Genomic DNA, 27,783 nt, shown 5'->3' with positions numbered 1-27,783 from the left:
TACGTAACCTACCTAATATTTTATAAAATTAAAAAATTTAAATATAAAAAAGAAAAATATTTTCAAATTTACATCAGTGGCGGGGATGAGGCTATCATAACTTTAAAACAAATTACCGTAGTACACATGCGCTTTTCACCAAAAAAATTTATTTGTTTTGAGCTGTTTACGAACATTTCCAGTTTCCATTTTTTTTTATTTTTTTTTTCTATAAATATCAATAAAACTTTATTTGTTGATTAAAAAAGCTTGAAAATTTAATAGAAGCCTCCTAGTATATTGTTTCAAAGGCAGATGAAAAAAATTAAAAATCCAGTCACAATTTTTTTTTATAAGCATTTAAAGTTCAAATTTTGACAAAATACTTAAAAATCACGAAAATGTGCAAATTATTTTGAGTTAGAAATTCATAAATATTTCCTTTTTAAATCTAAGATTTTAAAACCTAATGCAAGATTCTTTATAAGTTTGTCTAACTTTATCAAAAAAAAGTCTACAAGAAAGTTAAATTACATTTTTATGAGCGTTTGATGTTCATATTTTTACATTGGATATTCACTAGATTTCTCATGTAGCAATTTTCTTAATTTGTTGGAATACAAAAACTAATAAATGTAGAACCTACATCATGAAACTCAACTGGACTTTTATATTATCATATTCTATACACCATAAAATTTTAAAAATATTTTCACTCATTTTCAACTGTTTACGGACAATTTTAAAATCAATAAATGTAATTTGTTTGACCAAAATGCGTAAAAATTTAATACAAGGCTCTTGGTATATTGTTACAATAGTAGTTGAAAAATATTAAAAATACAAAGGCTTATTTTTTTTTATAAGCTTTTAAAGTTCGAATTTTGATAAACTTTATAAATTTAAAATTTAATAATATTATTTTGTATTTAAAAATGTACAAAATATTCAACTTTTATAGCTAAGGATTTTAAATGTAAAACAAGGTTCCACGTAGATAGTTTATAATATTATATAAATTACTTTATTTACAATAATATCAAAAAATATACTTGGTAATATCATAGGATGACTGACTGTCTTCGCTCAGAATCGTTTTTCTTATAAAATTATATTATATCATTGAATTCAAATTTAACAAAAATACACAATCCATTACTTGTAAAGTTGTAACCTACTGTAAAGCAGAGCAACACCCACTTATCCACCTTTTTTTATGTGCTTAATCATTACAGTACGATAGATCGAAAAAAAAAAGTTATATTTAACACCTAATTTAAATTGTAAATGATACAATCAAAAGAATAAAACGTTTTACAATAATTTGTCATCAAATGTATTGAGATTGATGAATTTGTATGACATCAATTTTGACCGTAACTAAATATACTATTTTGAGTAGAAGATAATGTGATGCAAAAACATTGAGGACGATTTTTTGTAAAATGTTTGGGCTGGACTTTATTAAATAATAACTATAGCGGTACTTACTTAAAGATAAAGTGATTATAGCAAAATTACAACAAATCCCTTTTCCCTAGGACGTATAACCATAATATATGTATGTAATTTGTATTTATTAAATTTACATGATTCGTTACCTAATTTTTTATTTATTTTTTTACGTTAACATGTTGTGTTTATTATGTAACATGAATTTTTTTCATTATATTTGTAGTTTTGTATATTATTTTAGTACTTTTATTATTGACATTTTAAAACTGGACTCGACAAGAAGAATAGTAAAATGCACTGGTTCTCAGGTATAAGTAACTCCTATGAGCTCTAATATTTACTACGGTAACCATAGGTGGTCTTAGGATTTGGATTTTTATTTTCGTACACATTTTAAATATAATAAACGAGCTTTTGTGCCTCCCACGGGTAAAGTATTGAACTAAAAGCCGGTTTTTAATAAATTTGGCCTGTCGAATCTATCCTAAGTGAAACTATCGTTCTATAACTAATTTCAACTAGGTTAAGTAATATTAACGCAAGTAAAACAGAATCTAACTTCAACTGTACCTTTAGTATAACTACGACCTGCAGCCACATCTTAATCTTGGTTGACAGCGCTTGAAACTTAGCACGCTAAGTACTAGTCAGTAGTCGGCAGCTATTTTAAGACGAGGAAAAAAAATTAAATCAATTGATTTTACATTATTTTGCTTTAAACACCATAAAATAAAAACCAAAGTTAAACAATTTAAAACTTATTCAATTCAATTATTAACACAATTCATCGTCAGAATATTACAATATAAATAAAGTAATTTTATTCGATTAAATATTTACAAAGTGTATATTGTCATCAAAAATAAACAATATATAAACAAGGTTAGGTTCCTATAATAATAATATTTATAGCCAGGCAGCCAGCACAGTATTACATATAATATATAAATATTTTTATTTAGGTACTAGCCAACACAGTATAATATTATAATATCAATTTTATATACGACATAGAGTTTATACATAATATTACAATGATGATAATAATAATATAGTGTTACAAACTAAAGTTTATACTGATTAACAAATAAGAAAGAAATAGAATATACTAATGCATTTTTATATCAACATAACATTATAACAAAAGTGAATGTTATTCGAAAACCAACAATGTTTAGATTTAATGTATATAAATAATTAATTAACAAGGGTTTTGTTTTAAATGTAGTGATATCAATATTTAGTTTCCTAAACATGAGTCTATTCCTACATTAACAGTATTAAATTTTCCATAATGTCTGTTTACTTTTATAAAGTTTAAATGACTTAAAGTTTTTAATCGAGTATTACTACTTAGCGTGCTAAGTTTCACGCGTGAAGTTATATTCCGTCAACCAACTAAAATGTGGCTGCAGGTCGTTGTTTAGAATGCATTAATTAAAATTAATTATACAATTATACAATTATAGGTGCACTTGGCCACTTAGGATAAATTTGATAATCCAAATTTATTCGAAAACGGCTTTTAGTTAAATAATTTATCAGCGAAAGGCCCATCAGCCATAAGTTTATATTATGTTTAAAATGTATTCGAGACTAATTTATTAATTCCTTTCAAAATTCAAATCCTAGACCACCTATGGTTATCGTAGTAAATATTAGAACTCGTATTCTTCTTCTTGCCGAGTCTGGTTTTATAATACGTCAATAAGAATAGTGCTAACATAATATATATATATATTCTTTTTCAAAACACAATAATAAAAAAAAAGGAAAAAATTCATAATACATACAAAACACAACTTAATAATGGAAAAAATAAATGAATACATTTGGTAACGAATTCGGTACCTAAATCTAATAAATAAAAATCACATACCTATTTGGTAACGTCCTAGATGTTGTATTTTTAATGTAATTATTTTGCTATAATAATAAGTTATTAGGTAGGTACTATGCAGACTGTACAAAATGTAAAATATTTTAGACATTATAATCATTAGCGTATTATTTTTTTTTTTTTTTTTGGGGGGGGGGGGGGTGTCCACGGTGTCTGGACACCCACTAAACCAAAAAATTAAATCTTTAATTTTGATAAATTTCAAAGGGAATTTGACAAACAAAAATATGTGGTTCATTATGAACTATTTTAATATTATATTAAGTCGTAAACTAATTAGGAAAGAAAATAAATTTAGTTTTAAATAATGTTCTTATTATCCTATTATATTTTAATTATTTATAAAACTGTTATTCTTATAGCACCACTGGTATCGAATGTAACAAACAAAATATATAGTAATAATTATTAAATTATTGTGACCGATGATAACTATATAGGTACTAATGTATATTAATATGTTTAAATAATATTATGTTATTATTATCCTATTACAGTATACATGCAATTTATATTTTTATCTTGCGGCTCCGTGCCTTCATGTGTCTGTGTTACTTGTTTTTCCAGCGGGAATTTGTGTATATTTAGATATTAATATATTACAATGATGTTTTTTTTTTAAATATATTAATAAGTTGGATCTTAAATGTTCATGTAAATTTATTTTAAAACATATTATTATTTATCAATTGAATTTGAATCATTTTTCATTTAACCGTCGTCGAAGAAACAAGGCAGATAAAATATACAGTGAAATTGTAATATTATCGTATTATTATAATATTTATTTTTCACAAGTGCACATAATTCGTAAATTAATATTCATTAAAATTAAAACATTATAATTAAGTATTTTTTAAACTAATAATAGGCATATTATATAATATTCTTTATCTAAATTATATAGAATCGTAATATTTTTAAGTCATTTTTTCTCATTACTTTATTATTTATTTAAGTATTAAGACTAGAATCACATATTCACACGAGCGTTAGACTATTTTATACATGTATGATTTAAATTACATAAAAATTACTACTTTTAATTAAATAAATAAAAAATGTTTCATTACAATATTTGATGAGTATATTATGAACTTAGTAGATGTAAAACAGAGAAGTATTGCAACCAATTAACAAATATGTATATACCTAAATTATCTGGACACCCCCCCCCCCCCAAAAAAAAAAAACATACAAAATACGCCACTGAATTTATAATATCAGGTCTATATAAAATGTAGGTACTGATTAAGATTTTAACTCATTAGGGTTACCTAATCATTTTTTAATTACAACAAAAACATCAAAATAAATTTAATTCGAAACTGGTGTCGTGTAAATATTTCCTTTTTACCGCTGTTTTTTGTTGCCAAGTTGTTACCTATTATTTGTAATAGTTATAGGAATAACTTATATTTATAAATATTTTAATCTTATTTGAACTTTTGGTTCATGGCTATAAAAATTGAACATTATATACATTTTTAACACGTTCATGACCGCATGCAATTGTGTATCCTTATAAAAAACCAAAAATAAATTTTTGGAAAAATTACTTTTTTTTTACAGAAATAAATTAATTTAAATAACAAATTTGATCATTTACAACTTTTAAAAGCTCTAACTTTCATGTCAACTTATGTTGACACCGGTTTTTTTTAAGGATACTCATTATAAAAACCCACTTGTCAACTATGATTGACATAGAAAATAATATAAAAATACCAACAAATAAATAAAATAATAGTTATAATAATTAAATTATAAAATCAAAATTGATACAACCCTCATAGATATGAAATAAACCATTAAAAATAAAAAAATCAACACCTTTGTAAAACATAATAAAAACTTAACAAAAAATCAAATAACAATTTTTAAATTTTCCATGTATGTAAGTATAAGTTTGAAATTAAATAGTTTATATATAAAACTAAATTAAAACATTTAAAAAAAAACAAAACCTTTTTTATATTTATAATAAAAAAAAAATGCATAAAAATAAATTATTTATCAAACTATTTTGTATGATACATTTTAAAACAAGGATCTGCACATAAACCTATAGTATTTCCTTTTTCATCTTTACAAGTGTCACATATAAATAGAGTTGTGCTTCTTTTTTTATTAGCATGGCACACATAAACCTATAGTATTTCCTTTTTCATCTTTACAAGTGTCACATATAAATAGAGTTGTGCTTCTTTTTTTATTAGCATGGCATACCCTACATCTTTTTCGTTTTTGAACTTTTTGTATATTGTGTAATATGGTTTACTTTGAGTTTCCTTTATTGCTAAAGATTTAGGGCTGCATGATGGTCTTTTATTCAATGGAACATCAAGTAAAGAACTTATAATTTGTCTTCTAAATTCTAGATGGGAAATTGTTGATACTTGTAAATTATATAAGTAGTTTGAGTTCCATAAACAGATATCAAATAACATGGGGTATTTCATGTAATCCATCAAATATCATTTGTAATTGGGGACCTACAATGTACAATAAGTCCCAGAGCATAGGAGGCCTGTATTTCAACGGATGTTACTAGAATAGAATGTTATTTTTTCTAAAATATATGGTAAAAAATAAATCATGGTTTGTAATATAAAAATTAATAAAACGTAAATTATTTGAAATTTGTGTGGAATAACTTATTATGATTATAACAGGTATATAATATTATGTTATTGATTACGAAAGTACAAATACTAAATAAAAATTAACTTTATTTTATTTTTTTATTAATAAAAAAGGTCAACTGGAGAACTTCAAAATGGCTGATGGGAAATTAATCAAAAAAGAAATGTTATACAATTTGTACTTAAAGCATTGCTCAAAAATTATACTACTATATTATGCGGTTTATTCAACTAACAGATTTTAGACGTTTTAACCATAACTATCATAGTACATGGATAAACTGAATGGAGTCAAGTCAAATGGAGGAATGCAAAACTCACGTGTTATGAAAGCAAAAAAAAGTTCTCCTCTAACTGTAAGCAGTTGACATATTTTAAATAGAATAATAAATAACTCAATGATATATTATTATGAATATCATCGTAAGCTGGCTGGCCGATAAATATGAGATGGCTGAATACCAAAAAGAACATTATATAACGTATTGCTTGATTACTAAAATTAATCCAGTAAATCTATCATCTTTTGGAAAAGTCATCAAATCTGTGTTTATAGGATTAGAAACTAAGCACCTAGGACAGGGGTTGACAATAGGCGGCCCGCGGGCCATGTCCGGCCTGCGGAAGGAAAAAAATGGACCGCCAAAAATGTTCTTAATTTTCCTATAATATATCCTATGCATCACTCCCCCCACCCTTCATAACCAAAATTAAACTAATATTGAAATCGATTTCATGAGGCGCTGAGACAATAATAACGGTTTATCATTATCTGTGTTGTAAATACATGAACTGTAAAACCCTTGCCATAAAATTAGCTACTATGTAAGTATACAACTTTGTTATTATTAGTATGAATGTATTATTTATAATGTATAACTTTATAAATAATTAAATATTAAATACTTTGTCTTAAAATGTGTTTTTAATACAAAAATAAATACATTAATGATAAAATTATGTGTAAAGATTTTTTTGGCCCTCGAAATTTTTTTTTTTAAATATCTGGCCCGCCATATAAATTAATTGCCGACCCCTGACCTAGGACCTCGGTAGGCTTGTGATATATTGAAAAATACTATAATTAAAAAAAAATTATAAATCAATTTCTGATATTGAAAGTTTTCTCCTTAAAATGTTTTTAGTATATTTTTTGAACTGGCTAAAGGTGCGACGTTGAATAAATTAATAGAAAGTTGAATAAGAGCCAACCAACACGTCATACACTAAATAAAGCTAATGGAACAAATATAATACAACAGAATATAGACAAAGATCATATTATCATAATATTATTGTCACCGATCAAAGAGACAGCCTAAAATCCGTTGTATCTTCGGTATAATAGTTATGCATTTATTATGATAATAATGTGCGTCAATGTATTTTGTCTTATACATTGGTTAAATTTTATAAACTAAATATAAAATAAAATAATGAAATATCCATACTTTATATTAATTTATAGGATGTCTCTTATCATTCAGTTACCGCTACAAGTGTAACAAACATGGATAAACTGAATAGAGGAACAAAAAACTCAGGAGTTCTTCAAGCAAATAAAAATTCTCCTGCAACTGTAAGCAATTGATGGATTTTAAATAGAATAATAAAGAATAATACATAACTTAATGATATATTTTTATGAAGGTCATTGTCAACTGGCTAATAGATACGTATCAGTTAGCTGAAGGGGCATTAACACCGAAGAAAACATTATATTATGATTATTTGACGTATTGCTTAATTGCTAAAATTAATTCAGTAAATCATCTTTTGGAAAAGTCTTTAAATCTGTGTTTATAGGATTGGGAACGAAGCACCTAGGACCTCGGTATGCTGCTTTTTTTTACTATATTATGCAGTTTTAGTAACTAACAGTTTTTTTTGATTTTAGAAGAAATTCAATACCCAATTATAATGGAATAAAAATAAAAACTGCTTCATATTCAATTATACTAGAGGAAAAAACAAGTAATTATTTTCTCAAAACCGTATTCCTTCTTATCATCAAACACAAGACCAAGAATATTTAGATGATGATGCTAGTAGATGAAATACAATTGGATGATAATTTATGGGTCACAATTCAAAACGGGCCTTTTCCATTCTCTTATTTTTCAGGACAGCTCATTTTTTGTTTCTCTGATTTTTAAAAGAATTAGATAACTTGTGATATATTGAAAAATAGGCAAAAAAAATTATAAATCAATTTCTGATATTGAAAGTTTTTTCCTTAAAATTTTTTAGTATATTTTTAAATTTAATGAAAGTGATTTTGAACAAAACGTTCTTTTTCCAGGAATAATTCCCTTTTAAATAAAACACTGGAGTAAGCTTAACGGAATTAATTATATAAATATCAATGAATTAAATAGGTAGACACGAGTTAAAATAAAAATCTTAAGGTCAATGATAAAATAGGTACATGTATCAAAAAATTTAAAAATATATATATAAATTTGCAAGGCTGGACATTAAAGAGTTAAAAAGTTAAAGTTAAGTTAAAAAGTTAATTTTATTTGGACTTTTTAACTTAATTAGTTACTTTTGGCTTTTCATTAACTTAACTGTTAACTTACTAAATTTCTTTCTTAATTAACGTGAAATTAACGAGTTAATTTTTCATTTTAAGAAGTAAGTTAAGTTAATTTATTTTGTTTTTAATTTTATAATATTTCACTATTTCAGTCTATTTCGTTTTCATGTCAAAAAATATGTATCGTAAATTGTTTGAAGTTAAAATTTTATATCATTTGAATCAAACTTATATGGAAATACTGTATGAAGTATAAACACTATATCCTATAATTTAGTTTTGGGTTGGAAAAAAATGTATAAACAAATTAACTTTTTTTTAACTTAATAAAAAGTTAACAAAAAGTGTGTATTAACTTTTAACTTTTTGTTATTGGTGCATATTAACTGAACTTAACTGAGTTTAAAAATATCATTAACTTGCCCAGCCTTGTAAATTTGTACATCACGTAATCGTGTCAGGTGAATAAAATTTAAAATCGACATGTCACACAAACAATGTCCAATACATCTACAAGTTCGAAACCATTTGAAGATCTTGGCAGATTGTATGTAACTATGTGCTTGGAAAGCAGTGTCTTAGAACTCTTGGAAAAAAAGTACAATTTTCTTTAAATTAGCCCCCCTTATACTATTGATTGAATACGCACAGAGCCTATAGTCCAATATTTTGAAAGTATGTATTGTAATTATTAATACATTGTATAGTACAACAATCCTAAAATAACTACTCACAGCATTGTTTCGCCTTAATTCTAAAGTGAATTTTCTAGCTTTGTAGCCACGATAATACCATTGCAAGACGAAGTAAATAACCAAGCAGGCCCAGATTGAGACGGCGGGCTACCGGGCAAAACCCAGGGGACCGTTAAAAATTCGAAAGATTTGGGCCGGCTTGAAGAAATTTAGAATCAGTGATTTTGGGCCGGTCTAGGCAGACAGCCCTCGGTAAATAATTTCTTCCCTACCGGTACTGTAACCAAGTATTGCTGCTTGTAACTGTAAATAATTTTCACGACATAACCTCATTCGTAGAACCTTCTGAATTTTAGAAGCAGGTTTGGTTCTCCGTAAATGTGTTATTAACCTGTACAATGAAATTAAAAATTAATGATTATAACAAAATAATCCAAATAAACTATATTACCGTCTATCTAGGCAACCTCTTCCATATCGCTGAATTAATAATGCACTATTTTGAATATGTAAGTAATTTTTTTTGGCATATGTATTTTCGCCAAGTTTTTTGAATAGGTATGTATGCTGCAATCTTTACGTCTATCAGCCCGTTTTCTTTCTAAATATGCAGCTTGACCAGCTCTGAAGAATATTTTTGCATTACCATACTTATAGTTGTCTTCAGTCTGTAAAATGTTTAGTTTATTATACAGTTTAAAGAAATTTCAAGTAAATATACAGATATACTTTTATGTGTTCTTCAACAATTTGTTTACAAGTTAATTTAGGATCATCTCTATTAATTTTCTTTGATTTCAATAATATGCGATATCTTAAGAAGAAATCTACATAGGTTCATCTAAAATATTTATTACTTAAAAATGAATTAAATAGGAAAAAGTATTTGAATTATATATTTTACCTAGAAGGAAAGCCAGCAGCACTCATACGTATTGTTTCTAACATAAAGCCATGAAGCAGCGGTTCCCAACCTTTTATAAGTGTGACCCTAAAATTTTAAATTTAACTTTTTGGCGACCCCAAATTTTGCTAACTCAAAATGCATTTATTTATTATTATCATCATTTGCCCACCTACTGTACAACGGAGCGACATCCACTTGCCCACTTTTTTATTATATTATTACTATTTTATGTATAATTAATTATTATAGTATTATTCATAATAAATTATTGACGACTTCCTATAACAATTATTCAAAATTATCATACAGAAAATTATATATAGTTGCGGGAGGGAGGTGGTAGTGGGTGGGTCATTTAATAAATTATTTGCTTAGGGTTTGAAAGATGCTCGCTACGCCACTGGGCAACGCTAGCACATTATGTGCTTTTTAACAACTTTGATTAATTTCGAGGCCTGCCCAAGGTGGTTTTACACTACAAACCGAGACATATTTTCAATTTATTTGTTAAAAAACGTAAAAAAAAAATTTGTTATAGCGCAGCGCGTGGTAATTGAGTAGCGTTGGGCACTTGCGCATAAATTTAAAATCGCAAACTTTGGATGGTTATAACTTCCAAAATAATGATTTCCGCAAATGTTTGCACAATCGCTCTTAACTCGTTGAAATATTTCGAAAAAAAAATTCCAAAAATGTGCCGAGTAGCTAAACAATAAACACGCTCTATACGCAGATAGAATAACGAGTACGTGACGAGCATAACGAGAGCGGAACGACTGATCGATAAACCAGTAAATACAAGAATAATGCATCAATACGAATAATATGCGTATCTATATGAAAACTACGATAAGGACGCTTCAAGGGGCGCTGTGGTGTTTCGGAAAATAATATTATGAGCAAAAATAGAAAATATATACCTGTTGCTACGCTATGCGGGTACGGCCGAGCACAGCCCGCGCCAGACCATTTAGATAACACAGATGCGCGTATTAGATCAACATTTTGATGGAACGAGCTGTAGTTAATTCAAAAATAAATTAAACTTATGAAACGTATATCAAAATTGTAAGTCCTTTACACTATGTCGACTGATATAAAAATCAACGAAAAATATAAATTATTGCAGAAACGGGACATAATAGGTGCTGAAATATAGTCCAAATTGTAGACGGGACGAGCTCTAGTTAATTCAAAAATTATTTAAAACATTTGTGCACTATTTAGAATTGTTAGGGCATTTTTTAGTTTTTTTAAAACATTAAAATCATCAATAATAATATATGTGATAATCAACCCAGAAAAAGCCAAGGGAGGGGCAACTGCCCCTATTCCCCCCCACCTCTGCAGTCGCCCTTGCTATCGACAACTAACAAGACGCGTGATACACGAAGACAAACATTCGGGGGGGGGGGGGGGGCATACAAAAATATTCATTAAAATCGGTCCTACCGTTTAGGAGTTTAGTCACAATACACGTACAGTAGAATCATATATATATATTATAAGGATGTGAGCAAAGGTAATAAGACCTGAAAGGGCGCCCCCAAAAATGAACAATAGTGTAAATAATAAAAATAATACAGTTACAACAATTCGAATGTTATTGACCCGATTGATCTGGTCCACCAGTCCGCTGTCGAGTTGGCGATGGTGGATGCTTCGGTCATATAGCTTGCAACCGTATGCGCTCATGGTGGACGGCTACGGCACCCGACCGCGACGTCGCGATGTGAGCGGGGCGGCATGCAGAACACTCAGCAGCGGCACGCAATCGATAAAAACTAAATAAAAACTCGGCACAAACCACGAGGTTTTTGGCGGCCGACAAACAACCGGAATGGGGGACGGCGACGCGGAGTCACGTCGTGCCGACGGTTGGGAAAAGACGCGCGTCGTCCGACTCGCGGAACGACGGCTTCAACCGGAACGACGGCTTAACGCAAATATAATATGACGCGCCGTCCGTAGCTATATATATATATGTGTGTGTGTCACAGCACGCGGCGGCGGAGTTGCGTCAAGCTCGACCGCTGGAAAAAGACAACGGACAGACGCCGGCGACGCTGCCTGCAGCAGGTACGCGACGGCGAACCACCCGGCGCTGGTCGACAAGCGGAGGGGGTGCACCATCTCGCGGGACGAAATATTTATATGAAATATGGTTTAAAATTAGCTGACGGACGCTGTCGAACGCTCAAAAACCCGCCGCCGCACGTACCTAAACTTTTCCTTGTATTGTATGTAACAGGTATTATACCTATTACCACTATATTATAAATACCCGTATTAGATAAACATCATCAATAATTCTCGAAACAGTCAAAACATTGCAAGACATTTACGACTTCCATCATTCTCTAATTGACTACGTCTATAGGTATAGGCTATTATTAATCTATTTGAATTTTTGCTTTGTAAACAAGGCAATTGTCGTAAAATCATTAACTTCGTGTTTGTATTTTTTCGTTACCGAACGACGGCGGCGACTAGTGACTACAATTAGTACAGTTCATATTTTTTCAATAAATTAGATATTATCTATTAAGGCGGGTTCCCACGGCGCGTGGCTCGGCGAACTTCGCGCAACGCGGTTGTTGTACCGTATGCTCGGCATATCACGAGCCTACAATGTCAACAGCATTCCCACGGCGCGTGACTTGGCGAGCCACAAGCTTATCCGAGCCGATCAGAGTTCCTACAAAATTATTTAAACGCCAAAAGTCTCAGTTCAAAATGAGTCGTTCTTTGGATAACACGCAAATTGCTGATTGTGCAGCAGCGTAGGTACTAGGTATATTGTAATTGTAGGCGGTGATTATTTAAAAGAAAAACGAAATCCTGCAAGGAAAGAAGGTATTGGATGCATGAAGTTTACAAAAGCCGTGCTAGGTAAGTATGCTTATGTAAATTAATATTTAATTTTAGGTTTTTTAAATTTAATTTTAGTTTAATTTGCTTATATTTAGTTTTTACTGACTACCTTTTTTTAACAGTTTTAACTTTAAATGTAAGTACATACAAGAGCATAACAGTTTATAATTTATTACAAGCTAGTTTTTTTATAGTTAACAAGTTTTTGACAGAAAATACTAAATTAAAAAATAAAATAATATTATACTATAGTTGTACTTAACATTATTAATAATATATTATACTACAACTACAATATAGGTACAATGCAACGGATCTGTTAGAAGATTTAAAACGAGGACCATCTAACAAGTTTCAAAACTTCTGTAGAATGTCTGCCACAGACTTTGAATATCTTATTCAAAAAATTGGTCCAACCATATGTAAAACTGATACAAATATGAGAAAGTGTATTTCGGTCCAGGAAAGGCTAGCTGTTACCTTAAGGTTCTTAGCCACAGGAGATAGCTTTAAGAGCTTATCATACTTGTTCGAGTCAAACTGTCTCCAGGTGTATTCAAGATGTTTGTAAGGCGTTAAATCAGGAGTTGAAAAATGAAATCATGGTAAAGTATTTATATTTTAAAACATATCTTTTATTAGAATAATAAACACTTTTTTTCTTAATAATATTTAAAATTAATAAATAATAATACAGAATGTATTATAAGCATTTTAATAAAAAAAAATTAATATCTTCTATGTATAAAACAATATTTAGTACCTACAAATAAGGGTGGTCCTTATTTTTTCAATGTGATTTTTTTAATACAGTACCCCCCTAATTTGCTAAGTTATATGAATAAGTCATTTGGGTAAAATTTGGAAGATCTCACTCAACCCCTTCTGGTGCCGCATTAGGGTTGAAATATGGAAAAAGAGGGTAGTTTTTTGTTTTTTTTATTTAACTCAGAATGTATAGTATTTAGTGAAAATATGTAAAGAACTAAATGATAGATTTTAACATTGTATATAAAAAAGCATATTACATAAATTCTCGTAAGTCCATTTATTTTTAAGAAAACTCATTAATTTACAAAATATTGTATATATTTAACGAAATTGGATTTTTTTTGTTTTTAAATATGTACAACGTACGGTTGGATATATGACAAAATATGTTGAGTAACAATTATACAGAATTAAATAATATAAAAAAACATTACGACTAAAAAAGTCTTAAGATTCTGTAATATACGTTTTGGTTTTATTTACTTGATTTTCATGTAATTTTTACAACATAAAAATAGAATTACCAATATGAATTTTTTTCATCAAATTGTAGGTATAATTAATTAATGACACTTAAAATGGTTTCTTTAGCGTATGTCTGTCACTTTGCGGGTATTTTTTCCGGTAGTCTTGAACAGAATAGAAAATATAATAACATTTTTAAGTTTAATTTATTTTGAAAATAGTAAAATATATTACCTGTAAAACAAGTTGTTTTTGCTCTTTATAGCTACGTCTGAAATTCTTTATTTGTACAATTTATATTCTTCTAATTTTTTTAAAAATAATATATCATTAAGTGGAGCTTCAATTGCATTGGGTGACGAAAACCAAGCCTGAACGTAACATTTAACTATAAAACAACAAATATCTTTTAACGCCTTTTCTTCTTTGCTATTTAATTTAAATTGATCTTTAAATATGTATAGCTTTAAAGAATATATGGCCTTAGCCATATCCATCTGGCTAAATGGTATGGACCAAATTTGTGGATATCCTTCAAAAACTCCTTGCAAAAACTCTATTACCTCATCATTTGACCATTCCGTCATAGTAAATATTAATATTGATTAAAAAATAAAAAACACCAAATTGCAAAATAAAACACCAAAAAACGTATAGGTACAACTATCAATGGCTCTCCGAACCGCACGCCTGTGGGAACGCTGTCTAAATGCGCGGCTCGTTTACTTTGGCGCGGACACATCGGACCGACAATTTTCGGATAGACGCGAGCATGGCCGAGCTATACCTTGCCTAGACGCGCAAGAGCGTTCCCACGGCGCGTGTAGTTTACCAAGCCAGCGAATTTTACTCGTGGCTCGCCGAGCCACGCGCCGTGGGAACCCGCCTTTACGGTGTAAGTACCAAATAAATATATATAATGAATTAGTAAATAACAATAATAGCTCAGATGTGAGCCGTAAGGAATATATTATTTTTAATAATAGCTAAAAACATTGGTATAATTTGCACAGCATTTACTGGCGGACAATTAGTGTTAATTTAGGACCATGTTTACCTATGTCCTATTTAATTTCTGTCCAGAGATTAGTGAGTGATATGGACGATTATTCTCATATTTCTACAATTTAAAAGATTCTCTCTTACCACAAGAAATTTTGGATGAACATTGAAAAAAAAAAGACTATTAGATTTTGTATTTTAAAATTATACTTAGGTAAAGGGGATTCGATGCCGTGATTTTCTGTTTTTGTCTAACACACGCGCGACATAGTAATTTAGACGTATTTAAACATAAACATTTTTGAATTGGTCGTAAAGTCTACTTGAAATTGACTTTTCCACATTTTTGTTATTAATCCTCAAATTTCTTAAAATTTCATATTAAAAAAAAAGTATCTATAAATTGTCGTATTTCAATTTTTGGAAAAGTTAAAACAAAAATGTTAGAAAGTCGATTTCAAGTAGACTTGACGACAAATTCAAATCTGTTTTTGGAAATCTTAGAGCTTTATTAGATCAATTAGTATGTTTGGCCAATAACCCGTCTAAAATCCTACGTAGAGTGTGTGTTATAGACAAAAACAGAAAATCGTGGTATCGAATCCTCTTAAATGAAGTGAAATTGAAAATACCTATTAAAGTATAATATAAAACTATTTTCTATTCTTATAATCTATAAAAAACTATTTATTTATATCAGTACCTCTGGTAACTAAAATAAACTAGTCTATGTAGAAATAAAATAAGGTCAATGCTTCATTCTGGTTGCCAAGGTGACATTTTTTGATTATTGCATCAATAACTACAATACAACGTTAAGTTGTAGCTTGTATATATGGCGCATAAGTGTAGGTATAACTAAAACTTTGTGATTGTAAACGTTTATTTATAGTCGATTGGTTAGTTGTACCTAAGTACTATCAGTACACATATCACATAAAAACAAATTTAAATATGGAAGAGCTAAAAGACAAAAGTTTACATTTAACCGCTGAAAAACTAGCTGAAGAACTTCAAAAAATGGATATTTATAATGAATTTTATGAAGATTTACAGGTAATATATTATAATACCTATATTATATTTATGCACCTAATTTTTAAGAATGTATGCTAAAATATTAATCACAATTTATTTATTTTGAAATGTTAATAATAAGAAAATGTCTATTTTGTAATATTATTGTGAATTGTAATGCATTTTGGTGTTATCATCTCTTATAATAAGTTTTTCTAAATACGAAATATTTCCATTTTCATTCATTTTTTAAGAAATCAGCTTTTAAAAAAAAATGCCGTTTGTCCTATTTATAGGTAAATTGGGTCCGTAAGAATTTGTGTACATATTATATAAATAATTAAAAAAATTGAGTTAAAATATAGATATTTACTTATTAGTGTTGTAAATAATGTAAGCCAATAACCGCTTAGTTGTAGTCGAGGCTCTAATAAATAAAAACAAATACATAGGTATATCCTAATGTAATATAAATTAATTATACATAAAATTTTTAAAAATAACTAAATTATAAAATTCTATTTAATGTTTTCTTAAAATAAAAATATATCATTAGAAATATAGGCTGACAGACCATCTCCGCTCAAAATCATTTTTCATTGACCATTAAAGGTATATGCCGCACAAATGCACAATTATAATGTATATTGAATTAAAATTTAGCACATGCATTGCAGAGACCTATCAACGACGAGGTATAGATACATTTGACTCCTACTATACACAGTAGAACAACTTCCTGGTTTTTTGTTATATTTGAAGATATATATTTAGCCGATGGTCACATATTATATAATTATATTAAGTTATGATAATTAATGATATACAAAATGTAGGAAGGTACAACTGTCTACATTGTAAGTACCTATGGGCTGTAGGCAATAGGCTCCTAGGCTATATTATGCCTATATATTATAGACTGTATATAGTCGATTGCCCTAAACAGTACTACAGTCTTGGTGCACAGCTGTAGTGTTGACGTGTTGTACCTAGTTAATATCTAGGCTAGCTGGTTAGGTAAGTAGGTACTCAAAAGTTAAAATGTATATAAAAAATAGTCATATATTATAATTAAATATTAGTGAGCGATGATTGTGTTTAACTGAGATTATTACTTAGATATATCAACAAGTCAATTATATGATTGATTCGCATATCTCAAGTTATAATAACTTGTAACACCAGTAGCTGTCAGCTGGTATAAGTAACTAACATAGTAACATAATATGAATGATTAGGTAACTATAGACGCCCCCCCCCCCTAACAGGTACACAATTTCAAGAAATAATAATGATATTAATAGGATAATATGGATGTGCATATAAGTACTTAATAACAAATTGAAATTGGTTGAACCATTGATCATTTAAAGAATATATAAATACAAAAAAGTCCAATAATACGTGCGTCGCTCCGCTGGTTGTTATTTTATACTTATTCGTTGTAGAGATGGTTTGCGTTCATGAAATGGAACGACAGCGTCTTATATATTATTTATCATTTATGTATCGACACGACGACGGCACCATGAACTAAATAATATATTATCTAAGGCCTTGGTTCATGATCGCGAGTCGCGACATACATCGATTGTGACACCCACGAAGCTAAGAGTCTATATGCCATCATGCTTCTTAGTTATTAACGCCGTAGCTCTGCTGTAATATTTTATTATTTTATTCCAACTATAATAATATCACAAAATCGTATCTGTTGGTTTAGATGCTAGCTGCTTCCCAAGACGTATCCATAGACGACTTCAAAAAGACCTTGGTGCAAGCAGTGAACATAGGGAGCATGGAAACTAATCTGAGAAACGCGGTATTCCATTGGTTGAGAAGTCATGGGAATAATAAACAAATTGTGGTTAGGGACGAAATAACGAGTAGAGAGTCGTTAGACTATTTGAGAAAAGCACAAGTAACGTATATACAATATTATAGAACCACCCAATGGCCTATGTTGCCGCGGGTTACTCAATGATAAAAAAAAAAAAAAAATATTATAGAAAATATATACATATATGATAGAATTATAGAAACATACCTATAGGCTATAGCCGCAGTGTTCGGATTAGATAAGTAGTTTTTTATTTAGATGAAGATAAAGATAATGCAACTCTAATGTATCTATACAGGTATAAAAGATAACTTAACTCATATTTATCCAGATAAAGATAAAGATAAATACTTTTTTTATCTAGATAAAAAAAAGATACAATTTTTTTTAAATGGGTTTTAAATTTAGGTATATTTTAGTTGGGCACTAGGAACATAATAATAATAATGATGTAAATAAAAATAATTACATTATTTATAAACCATAAACTTGGTTTGAGAATCTGTATAAATATTTAAAATGCGTTTGTACAATTTCGCGATTTTTATCAATAAAAAATGTATCTAAATGAATTTATTTAGATTAGTAAAAAAATTATCTAAGATGAACGTTTAAATAACTTGTAACTATTTTTCTAGATTAGATAAAAGATAAACAAATAATTATCTAGATATTCATCTAGATAAATTTATCTAGATAAGTCCGAACACTGCCTATGGGCTATAACCTAGGCGTGCGTACTGCAGGTCAAGACAGACTATAGCCGCCTGCCCTATATGGCATTATATGGATTGTGAAGTTAAACATTTTTATTAGAAATATGTTACCACTTTCGTTTTAACAATTATAATTTATAACTATAAACATAGAACAATATTTAATTTATAAATTAAATGCAAAATAGTTCTTAATGTAGGTACCTATACCTATGTTATGCGTAAATTATTTAATGATAGGTACTTATTAGTTTTATAATATATATGTAGTAAATTTGCATGGCCTGGGTATATCTATAAATTATAATATATCACACAGCCTTAAGCATATACATAATATATATAGTACTTATTAAACCTTTGACATAAACCTAAGATTAGGTAGTAAAATTAGCAATTTTATCATAAAATTAAATATTATTTCAACATGCACCTAGTTTATAAATTATAACTAAATGTTCCTGTACGCCGTCTGTAAAATGTTCGCTGCTACGGTCTTGAAACTCTGCGCAAACTCTGGATGGAAAACAAAGTTTAACCTATAATCTATATGTATAGATCACGTGGGAAAGAAGAATACAGAAATCGTTGGAGTCTATGTGCGAGGAAATAGGGATAAATCTATCTTGTCTCAGGTCCAGTGCTGATCGAGATGAAATGTTACAAAAATGGAACGAACTCAGTACATACAATACAAGTAGGTCATTTATTTTTATAGTTCTAACATGCAGCTTGTTATGCTATTTTAATTAAAAATATTATGCATATATTTCCTCTCGAATATTCAGATCAAATATTTATACATTTTATTTTATTTTAAGGTTTGGAAAGACTGAGACCGGTGTATGCACCGAAAGATTTTTTAGAAGTGTTATTTTCATTGCATAATCCTAATTACCGAATGATATCGTAAGTACTTACCTTCTATTATACCCAATGTTATGCTCCTTAAAAGTAGAAACTAGGAATGTTGAAATTCTTTTTTTATATAAAATTTTTCTCGGCATGCTTATAGATTGGTATTATATACGTATTGATATTGAATCAAACATAATATAGGTACAGCGAGTCCACCAGCGAGTACGCTTATAATTTTATTCATCAAAACTTAGAAATGCTAATTAAATATCATATACCTAGTTTACGTTATATATTTCTTCTGTCTGTGTGTAAGTATTCTGCAAACTCCTAAACGGCTGCACTGATTTTGATGAAATTTTTTGTGTTTGCTTGAATGGGTCCTTGAATAGTTTAGATTCACGATTGAACCCGGTATGTCCATCCCGGGGAGGTGCTCAAACAGGAATTTTTAGATTTACTATGGATATTTTTGTTTATAAATAGTTGCTATTGGTTATATGAGAAATAATTAGTAGAAATAAGTATTTATTTATTATTGGTTACTATTGGTTACTATTGGTTACCCTGGCAGATCAGGTTCAAGAAAACATCGAATTTTCGCACATTTCCTACCAAGGTGGCTGAGTTGCACTGCTTACTGCAGCGAGTTACACCCAAAAGGAGTTGAAGTTGTTGAACAATCACAATTTTTTTAAGAGTTGTAATTTTCTACGGGCCACGAAGTGCGTGGGATCAACTATTATTATATACAATACTTGCAATCCCAATTAAAATATTATAATACCTACGTAATTAATATTAAATGCTTATTCCTAATCCTAATGAGCCCTACGGCCCTAATATTGTCGTACAATATTAAATACTATAAAAATAATATTTAAATTTGATTTAGTGATGACATGATATGGGATTTTACGTACCTGCCGCTGAAAGTTAAGACATTACCAGAACTGGTAAGTCATTCAATAGATAAATAACCTATATTATTCACTATAGTTACATATATAGCCATATAGTTTACTTAAACGTTTGACAGTACCTACTTAATGGTGTATCCAAGAAGATGTTTTTCTTATTCCTATTTGAACGCTCATGGTGGGTTCTTCAAATTAATATTAGAATTACTTTTTTTTCCACCAAACTATCAACTACATTGTAATTACCTAGCCCGGATTAAGATATTTTTGAGCCTGGTGCCAAATAATAATAATATAACCATTATCCATATATTATAAGAAACGTATTACCCCCCCCCCCCCCCCAAGGGCCTATTATTGATTGATATCCATGCCCTACTGCCACCCTTTAAAAGGACGCCACATCCGCATGTGTTGTCTTACAAACGCGTATCATACCAAATTTACGCTCAGAAATTCAAGTTTTATGCCGTTAGCTTAAAAATTAGAGTGAATCGATGGTAAGAACATTATCTGTGTTTTGTTAGAAGTTTTTTACAATAATTCAGTTTTTAAGTGAGTTATGAGCATTTTTAATTTACATTTATTCTACACGCTATAACTCGCTTAAAAACTGAATAATCGTAAAAAAACTTCCAACAAAACACAGATAATGTTCTTACCGTCAAGTTTCATAATAGGTCAATTCACTCTAAGCTAACGGCATACAACTTGAATTTCAGAACGTAATTTTTGTATGTTATGCGTTTGTATAAGACGTAGACAACACATGCGGGTGTGGAGTCCTCTTAATTCGGTCAATTCGGGCATGGTAATTACCTCCTAACTATCAAAGTTTTAGGGTAAATTTTCCAATTAAAAACAATTAAAACCTAGTGCACGACACTACGGCGTCATTTTACACTATATGGAAAACAGTGACAAAATAATAAAGATAGGTATACGTAATAATATTATTCTTGGATAATATTTGTGGTCGGTAGATCCTCTCGGATACGCCACAGTCAACACTACGCATCAGTACCAATAACTGAACGATGCGGCTACAGTTAAAATAGTTGTATAATGTTGCGTCGGTTTTAGAGACATCATTACAGGGATTTGGCCACTGCCGATTTGCTGTTAGGTTTAACGTGTTGTCAATGTCTGACGACGCTGTCGTGCGGGTCGACGTCACAGGGAGAACAAGAACGAATCGCTTTGGGAGAAAAAGGTTAAATAATTTAAATACCCCGTGTATAGGGTACCCAGTGTGAAAAATGACCGAGCAATATTTATTTTTACAGTTCTACAACATCAGCATGCACCGGTGTGTCAAGAGTTTCTAAAATTGGGTGCACCTCGCAGCCTCCGGGGTAGGCTCTGGGCACAGATTCTAGGATCTAGTGCGAAGACTTCGGTATGAATATTACACCCACCTGGCCACCTCGTACCTATTATTAAATATTGTCCACCCACGTAACGGACGTTGGACATTTGTTTTCAGGAACAACATTACTCGGAATTAAAACAACGCGTGTTGCACTTCGATATGTTGATCGACAAATTGATCACGAAAGACGTTCAACTAACAGCGTGCAACGACGATCAATACTTCGTGTTCGAAGACGTCTTACATCAGGTGGTTTTATATTATACACTTATAGGTACATCATATATTCATATATATTAATATACAATATACGTATACTGTATACCTAGGTACATATCAACTGCATACAAGTTGCGTAAACCTACCATAATCCCTCCGCCCTCAACCACACAAACAAACCTCAATCTCCACAAAAATTCAATGACCCTAGTTCGATGCTTCAAAACTAATAAAAAAAAAAAAAATTGCGTATTAATAGTAGGATTTTAAAAAAATGTTTGCTTTCAAAAAAAATATTTATTCATAAATGAGGAAAGGAGTAGAACGCCCTATATAGGTCTAGGTATCTTGAACTATTTTTGTAATGTTGAAAATAAATGCGCGTCCGTAGTAGTTAGCGTTTAAATATTTGAACGACGAGTTAAGACAACTGTCAAATAACAATAATAAATAATAATTTATGCTCAAATGCCCAATTATGTCAATTCTGAGAAAATAACATGGGATATTCTAAATTAATTTATTGGGTGTATAATGTATATTATATAGGTTATATATTTTACCTACCTAGGTACTCTATAATCATAGACCTTATACTAAGTATCGGTAAAGTACGATTGAGCATAAAACGATTGAGCATAGAATATTTTATGCGATAATGCCACATTCACGTGGCCGAAATTTTGTAATTTATTATTTTCACGTAGGTATACACCAATTATTATCATACCAGACGCGAGCCGTGAGCTGAGCCCAGCTTTATCGACAATTGTATCGATTAATAAATTAGTTCCGGAGCAATAAATAGTTCTGACGTTTTAAACATTTAAAATTGGGAGAAAATATAAGATAATAAATTAAGATACAATATTATTCCAAAATGACTATAGAAATAATATCAGTGTTCGATCACCCTTACTCCATAGTATTCTTGACTTATATAAACCATGCAGTATTTTTTTTAATTTGTACCATATTTTGATTTTATTATTTTCATAACTATTTTTATTATTATTATTATTATTACTATCATCATCATCATCATCATCATCATTATTATTATTATTATTATATCAAACAGATTTATGAAATGTCACTATTTTATTGACTATGAAATCATGTTATTTTTTTTTGATATTATGTTATATTTTGTATTATTATAATTATTTAAATAAATATTTTTGTATAGCGTATAGCTTAAAATGGAAAATGGCAACGTTGCAGAGTTTTTAATGCTCAATCGTGTAGGTTTTCATTTGTATTCCGATTTCCTTTGATACGCCGACAATTTGGCTCAATCGTGTCGCAAAAATGGTGATTTATGCTCAATCGTGTCTCAGCCCTAAGTATAAGGTCTATGTCTATAATATAGTTTATTATACATTTATGATTTATACATTACCTATGTGCCTATGTGGCATTACCTATAGTCGTCTAACCAGCCGAACGATCTATCACATGGGTACCTGAAGTAGGTATTAAAATTATACCAGATGAAGTAATTGATGCTTGAGTTAATAAATAATATTATAAATTAATATTGACATCTAATCATGATTAATGTTTATATGCCACATACCTATATATGATATATTTATGTATGCATGTAACAGCAATATTGCATTAAATATAAACTTAATATATATCGGTTAGGTACTCTGGTGTTAAGTGGGTGGTATCCCCCTGCTCGAATTATCATGAGACCTGTATAAATATAAATCCCCCTACCCAGACAAAATCCTAAATACATCCTTAGTATAATATACTACAGATTATTTTATTAGTTATTAATTATTATATACTTACTACTCAACGGACTAATACGTATGGGTATATACTATAAATACCATAAACGTATAGGACATATAGGTATATAATTACCTAATAACATAATTGACCGTTAATTACAATAATTAACATACCTAGGTAATGTTCTTATACCTATCCATGTTTGGTGTTTAGATAATGTTGTGTTTTACTCGCGATACTGACGTGTTGTCAGTGTTCAACAACTCGACCAGCCATCCAATACTTACGTCGTTGAAGGGCAAACCACCTATCGAGGCAATATATCCTCCCAACGGCATTATACCTTTCCACGGTTTTACAATGTATGGTAAGGACAATCATCATAAAAGGCGCAAATTGCAAAAATCCTCTACTGCGGCGTAAGCCAACAATTTGGGCCGTGCCACAAGAATAAAAAAAGTACCACAAAACTGTTCTTGGGTAGGTTTAGAAACGAAAAACGTACCAAATAGAAACCTTATAGACCTACCCATCATAGGTCATAATAAACACAACGCTGTAGAAAACGCTTATGTTCACCGTGGTCCTTCAGCCCTTTGGCGTAAGTGCATGAGAGCAAGAGAGCTCATCAAAGTTATACCCGTAATAGAATATAATGGTGTCAGTCTGGTTTTTAGCTAGAAACTCAAAAATTACTGGACCCTTTTCAAACAAAGTTATATCATTAATATTTAATAGACAGTATAGATACTCAATGGTTATATCAAACGCAGTAGGTGAGTTAATTCCCGAGACCTACTTCTTGTATTAGTTGATTCCCGGGTCATTTCTCCCGAGGTATTTACGAGCAGGGCCGGATTGGACAAATTCGGCCCACCGAGTTTTCCGTACTTCACCAGTACATTTACAAACTGGCGGCCCTTGGGTACGTTTTTATTCCGAGCATAGTTTTTTTTTATTTTTTAGTCTCCATTTCTTCAACTTTTAACACTTAACATATTTTCAGTCAGCGCGGCCCCTCATGACTTAAACGGCCCAAAATTGTCGCGGCCCACCGAGTTTTACTCGGTAACTCGCCAGACCAATCCGGCCCTGTTTACGAGTTGATTATAGTATCTACTACCTATACTCGATGATAATATAGTCTTAGCTTTCAATTTTTTAGGAGCTCAATTCGCTCTTATTTTTTGAACTAACGGAGATTAATGTGTTTTTCTGAGCGTAAAAGTTGCTATGTTACGCACTTGTAACTTGTAAGACAGAGACAACAAATGTCACTATAACGTCCCCTTAATGGTCACGTCTCTCATCCCACTATTAACTGTATTAAATTGATGGTTATTAATCAGTAATTTATTTTTAGTCACTTTTTTATAGTCAAATATTACGATATTTTATAGGTGCAAAAAAAAACGATATAATACCTCACAGATTGGTCACTATTAAATAGGATTGTGTTATTTTTAAGAGGACTAGCAAGTAATAATATTTTGTTAGGACTTATATATAATATTTTAAATGTATTCATTTTTTTTAAATGTTGTAATCATTTTTTAGGTAAATTTGTATAACTAATTTTACTACACGACATTTTTAATTTTATTTAAAATATACTGTAATAGTATATGACATATGTTACTAAAGAAATATCAAATATTATATAATAAAAATTATTTATCATTAAAATCGTTAAATCGGGCGGGCTATGACATGGCTAAAACGTCCTAGACCGGTAAAGCATGTACCTGGTAAATTTTTCTCTGCGATTGTTTTTAGCGTCATTAGTCATTACTAATTAATATTAATACTATTGTCTATTTCCGTCTATAAGTATAACACCGTGTGGTGTGTAACTTTTTGAAACTACGCTGTATAATAGATATTTGAAAAAAGTGAAACGTCGTTTGTTGTCAATGTTTAGCTGCCCCCGTTTGCTATTTGTTCAATGACCCTGTACCATTGTACTACACGTTCAGAGCATTCTACCTGCGTTACTGGTTCAGATTGCATGTGATAAGTTCACACCCGCAAAGCATACTTGGACTATGCATTTTGTTCCAGCGGCTTTTACAGAGACACGAAACAAAGATTTGGTCGCATTTTATGAGCCACAACATTCACCCGTAAGTATAGCCAGTATATAGGTACCCAATATATCCAGGCACGTATCTGTGGGGGGCTCATTTTTTTTTTTAGGAATACCTAGTCCAAATTCAAATTCAAATCTATCTCAGTGTAAATCATTATCACGATTTAACTGATACTATCTTAAATCGTAAATTCGTAATATTATTATTCAATTTTTTTTTTAAATATAGTAGATCATACATTTTTTTTATAATCTTATAAGTTATAAGATACATACTAACTACTAAGTTGGACTGTAAACGGGCCTCTGCCCCTCTCAATTACGTTCCTGGATATATCTACCTATTGGCTAATTGACACAATCCACATTATCCTACAGTCAATAATTACTCGGTGTATATATTCTACGATTCTACATATATTTAAAAACCAATCAATAATTCATGTTTTATTACTTGTCAGTATCAGAGTGGTATTCAAATGGATCATGAAGGGATTCAGTGGGCATTTACTTCCAGAACAATTACTTAACCTGTGGGACATGATTATAGCTTACGACTCCCTGGAAGTATTGCCACTTTTGGCAGTTGCGATTTTAAGTTTCAGAAAAGACAATCTACTTCAAGTAAACACTTTACAAAACGTAGATGTAAGTACTGTTATGGTTGGGTTTAACTAATACCACAATAGAATGTTGATTATTCAAACTAAGACTATAGCATTTGGTTAATTGGAACTACGTAAAAATAATTGTACAAATTAAGTACCTACTAATTATTGTCATATATTATACATAATATTATGTTTTAATTTTAAATGTATTATTTAGATTTATTCTTGAATCATAATTTATTTATTTAAAAAGGGCATTATGAATCATTCAACTAAATATTCATGAATAATTTTTTTTCATATTTTTAAGTGATCTAGTTCCTTATTGGTTAGTAAAATAATCAACATTCTACTGAAATTACTTTTGTTATGATAGATAGAATAAATTTAAAAGTTATTTTTATTTTTTTTTTTTTAGTCAGTTCTGGTAGATTTGTCATCATTAAACGTAATGTCTTTGCTACAGTTAGCACTAAAAGGACCAATTAAAATGTAATAAGATATAAGTACTTGTTAAATAAATGTTTAACTTTAAATTAACAATGTATAATTAAAACTAAATAAAACAAACAATCATTATAAAATATAAATTAACAGACCAAAGTATACATTTAAACATTTATCTATTCGCATTAGTTATTTCTGGGGTTGGTTCATAAAATTACAAATAACCAAAAATATAATAATTTAATAAGACACATATCATAACAATAAACATACATAAATATTGGTTGGTAATAATTATCTTGTATTAAAAATAATAACATAATATAGCCATATAAGGTTACATAAATATGAAACAGTACATATAAATTTCTACTGAAATATTCTTAACTAAGAATTTAACAATCAATTATTATACCTAAGACTTCTTGATCACCATAATTTAATTTTACTAAATGTATAGGAATTTAATAACGCATTTGAAATTAAAACATTTTTACAATAACAATAACATAAATAAAAGACTGAGATACAAAAAAAAAACTATCACACCTTAATTAGAACAATTTCTTTAATTTAATTTGGTAAAAATAATTTGTGGTACAGAGATTAGTTACAAAATGACTTTAAACATTTAACACATTGAAAATATTCAGTTTTTATTTTTCTTAATAATTATAACTCATCAATATTCAACCCATTTAACTATGATAGTA

The 27,783-nt window shown here is 29.7% G+C and overlaps 1 protein-coding gene, 1 long non-coding RNA gene and 1 pseudogene across 2 annotated transcripts; 2 read left to right on the top strand and 1 right to left on the bottom strand.

Annotated features, from left to right (window-relative positions):
- Positions 1 to 8,538: 8,538 nt before the first annotated feature.
- LOC132947034 (uncharacterized) lies at positions 8,539 to 12,139 on the bottom strand. Its single transcript, XR_009664814.1, has 3 exons — positions 11,732 to 12,139; positions 9,665 to 9,881; positions 8,539 to 9,604 (listed from the first exon to the last, which is right to left on the bottom strand). It is a non-coding gene; the product is annotated as an uncharacterized LOC132947034 (long non-coding RNA).
- A 246-nt stretch (positions 12,140 to 12,385) lies between these two features.
- LOC132947032 (uncharacterized) lies at positions 12,386 to 13,641 on the top strand (annotated as a pseudogene).
- Positions 13,642 to 14,320: 679 nt separating this feature from the next.
- Positions 14,321 to 27,219, top strand: LOC132947198 (TBC1 domain family member 19). Its single transcript, XM_061017425.1, has 14 exons — positions 14,321 to 14,818; positions 14,888 to 15,125; positions 16,125 to 16,288; positions 17,973 to 18,170; positions 19,364 to 19,502; positions 19,627 to 19,714; positions 20,559 to 20,619; positions 21,667 to 21,796; positions 21,870 to 21,982; positions 22,070 to 22,204; positions 24,137 to 24,290; positions 25,845 to 26,046; positions 26,474 to 26,660; positions 27,042 to 27,219. Exons 1-14 carry the CDS (start codon positions 14,687 to 14,689, stop codon positions 27,117 to 27,119), a joined length of 2,019 nt encoding a protein of 672 aa, XP_060873408.1. The 5' UTR covers positions 14,321 to 14,686; the 3' UTR covers positions 27,120 to 27,219.
- Positions 27,220 to 27,783: the final 564 nt, after the last annotated feature.

This window comes from Metopolophium dirhodum, chromosome 6, assembly GCF_019925205.1.
Source record: "Metopolophium dirhodum isolate CAU chromosome 6, ASM1992520v1, whole genome shotgun sequence".
Lineage (NCBI taxonomy): Eukaryota > Metazoa > Arthropoda > Insecta > Hemiptera > Aphididae > Metopolophium > Metopolophium dirhodum.
The sequence above is the reverse complement of the archived record's forward strand: the minus strand, read 5'-3'. Positions and strand labels throughout refer to the sequence as shown.

What these genes read in the sequence shown, in the direction of transcription:
- LOC132947198 (XM_061017425.1), top strand. Translation starts at nt 14,687, where the DNA reads ATGTATAGCTTTAAAGAATATATGGCCTTAGCCATATCCATCTGGCTA. An exon ending in ACTCAGTACATACAATACAA is followed by an intron (nt 19,503 to 19,626) that starts GTAGGTCATTTA and finishes TTTTATTTTAAG; the next exon opens with GTTTGGAAAGACTGAGACCG. An exon ending in AATCGCTTTGGGAGAAAAAG is followed by an intron (nt 21,797 to 21,869) that starts GTTAAATAATTT and finishes TTATTTTTACAG; the next exon opens with TTCTACAACATCAGCATGCA.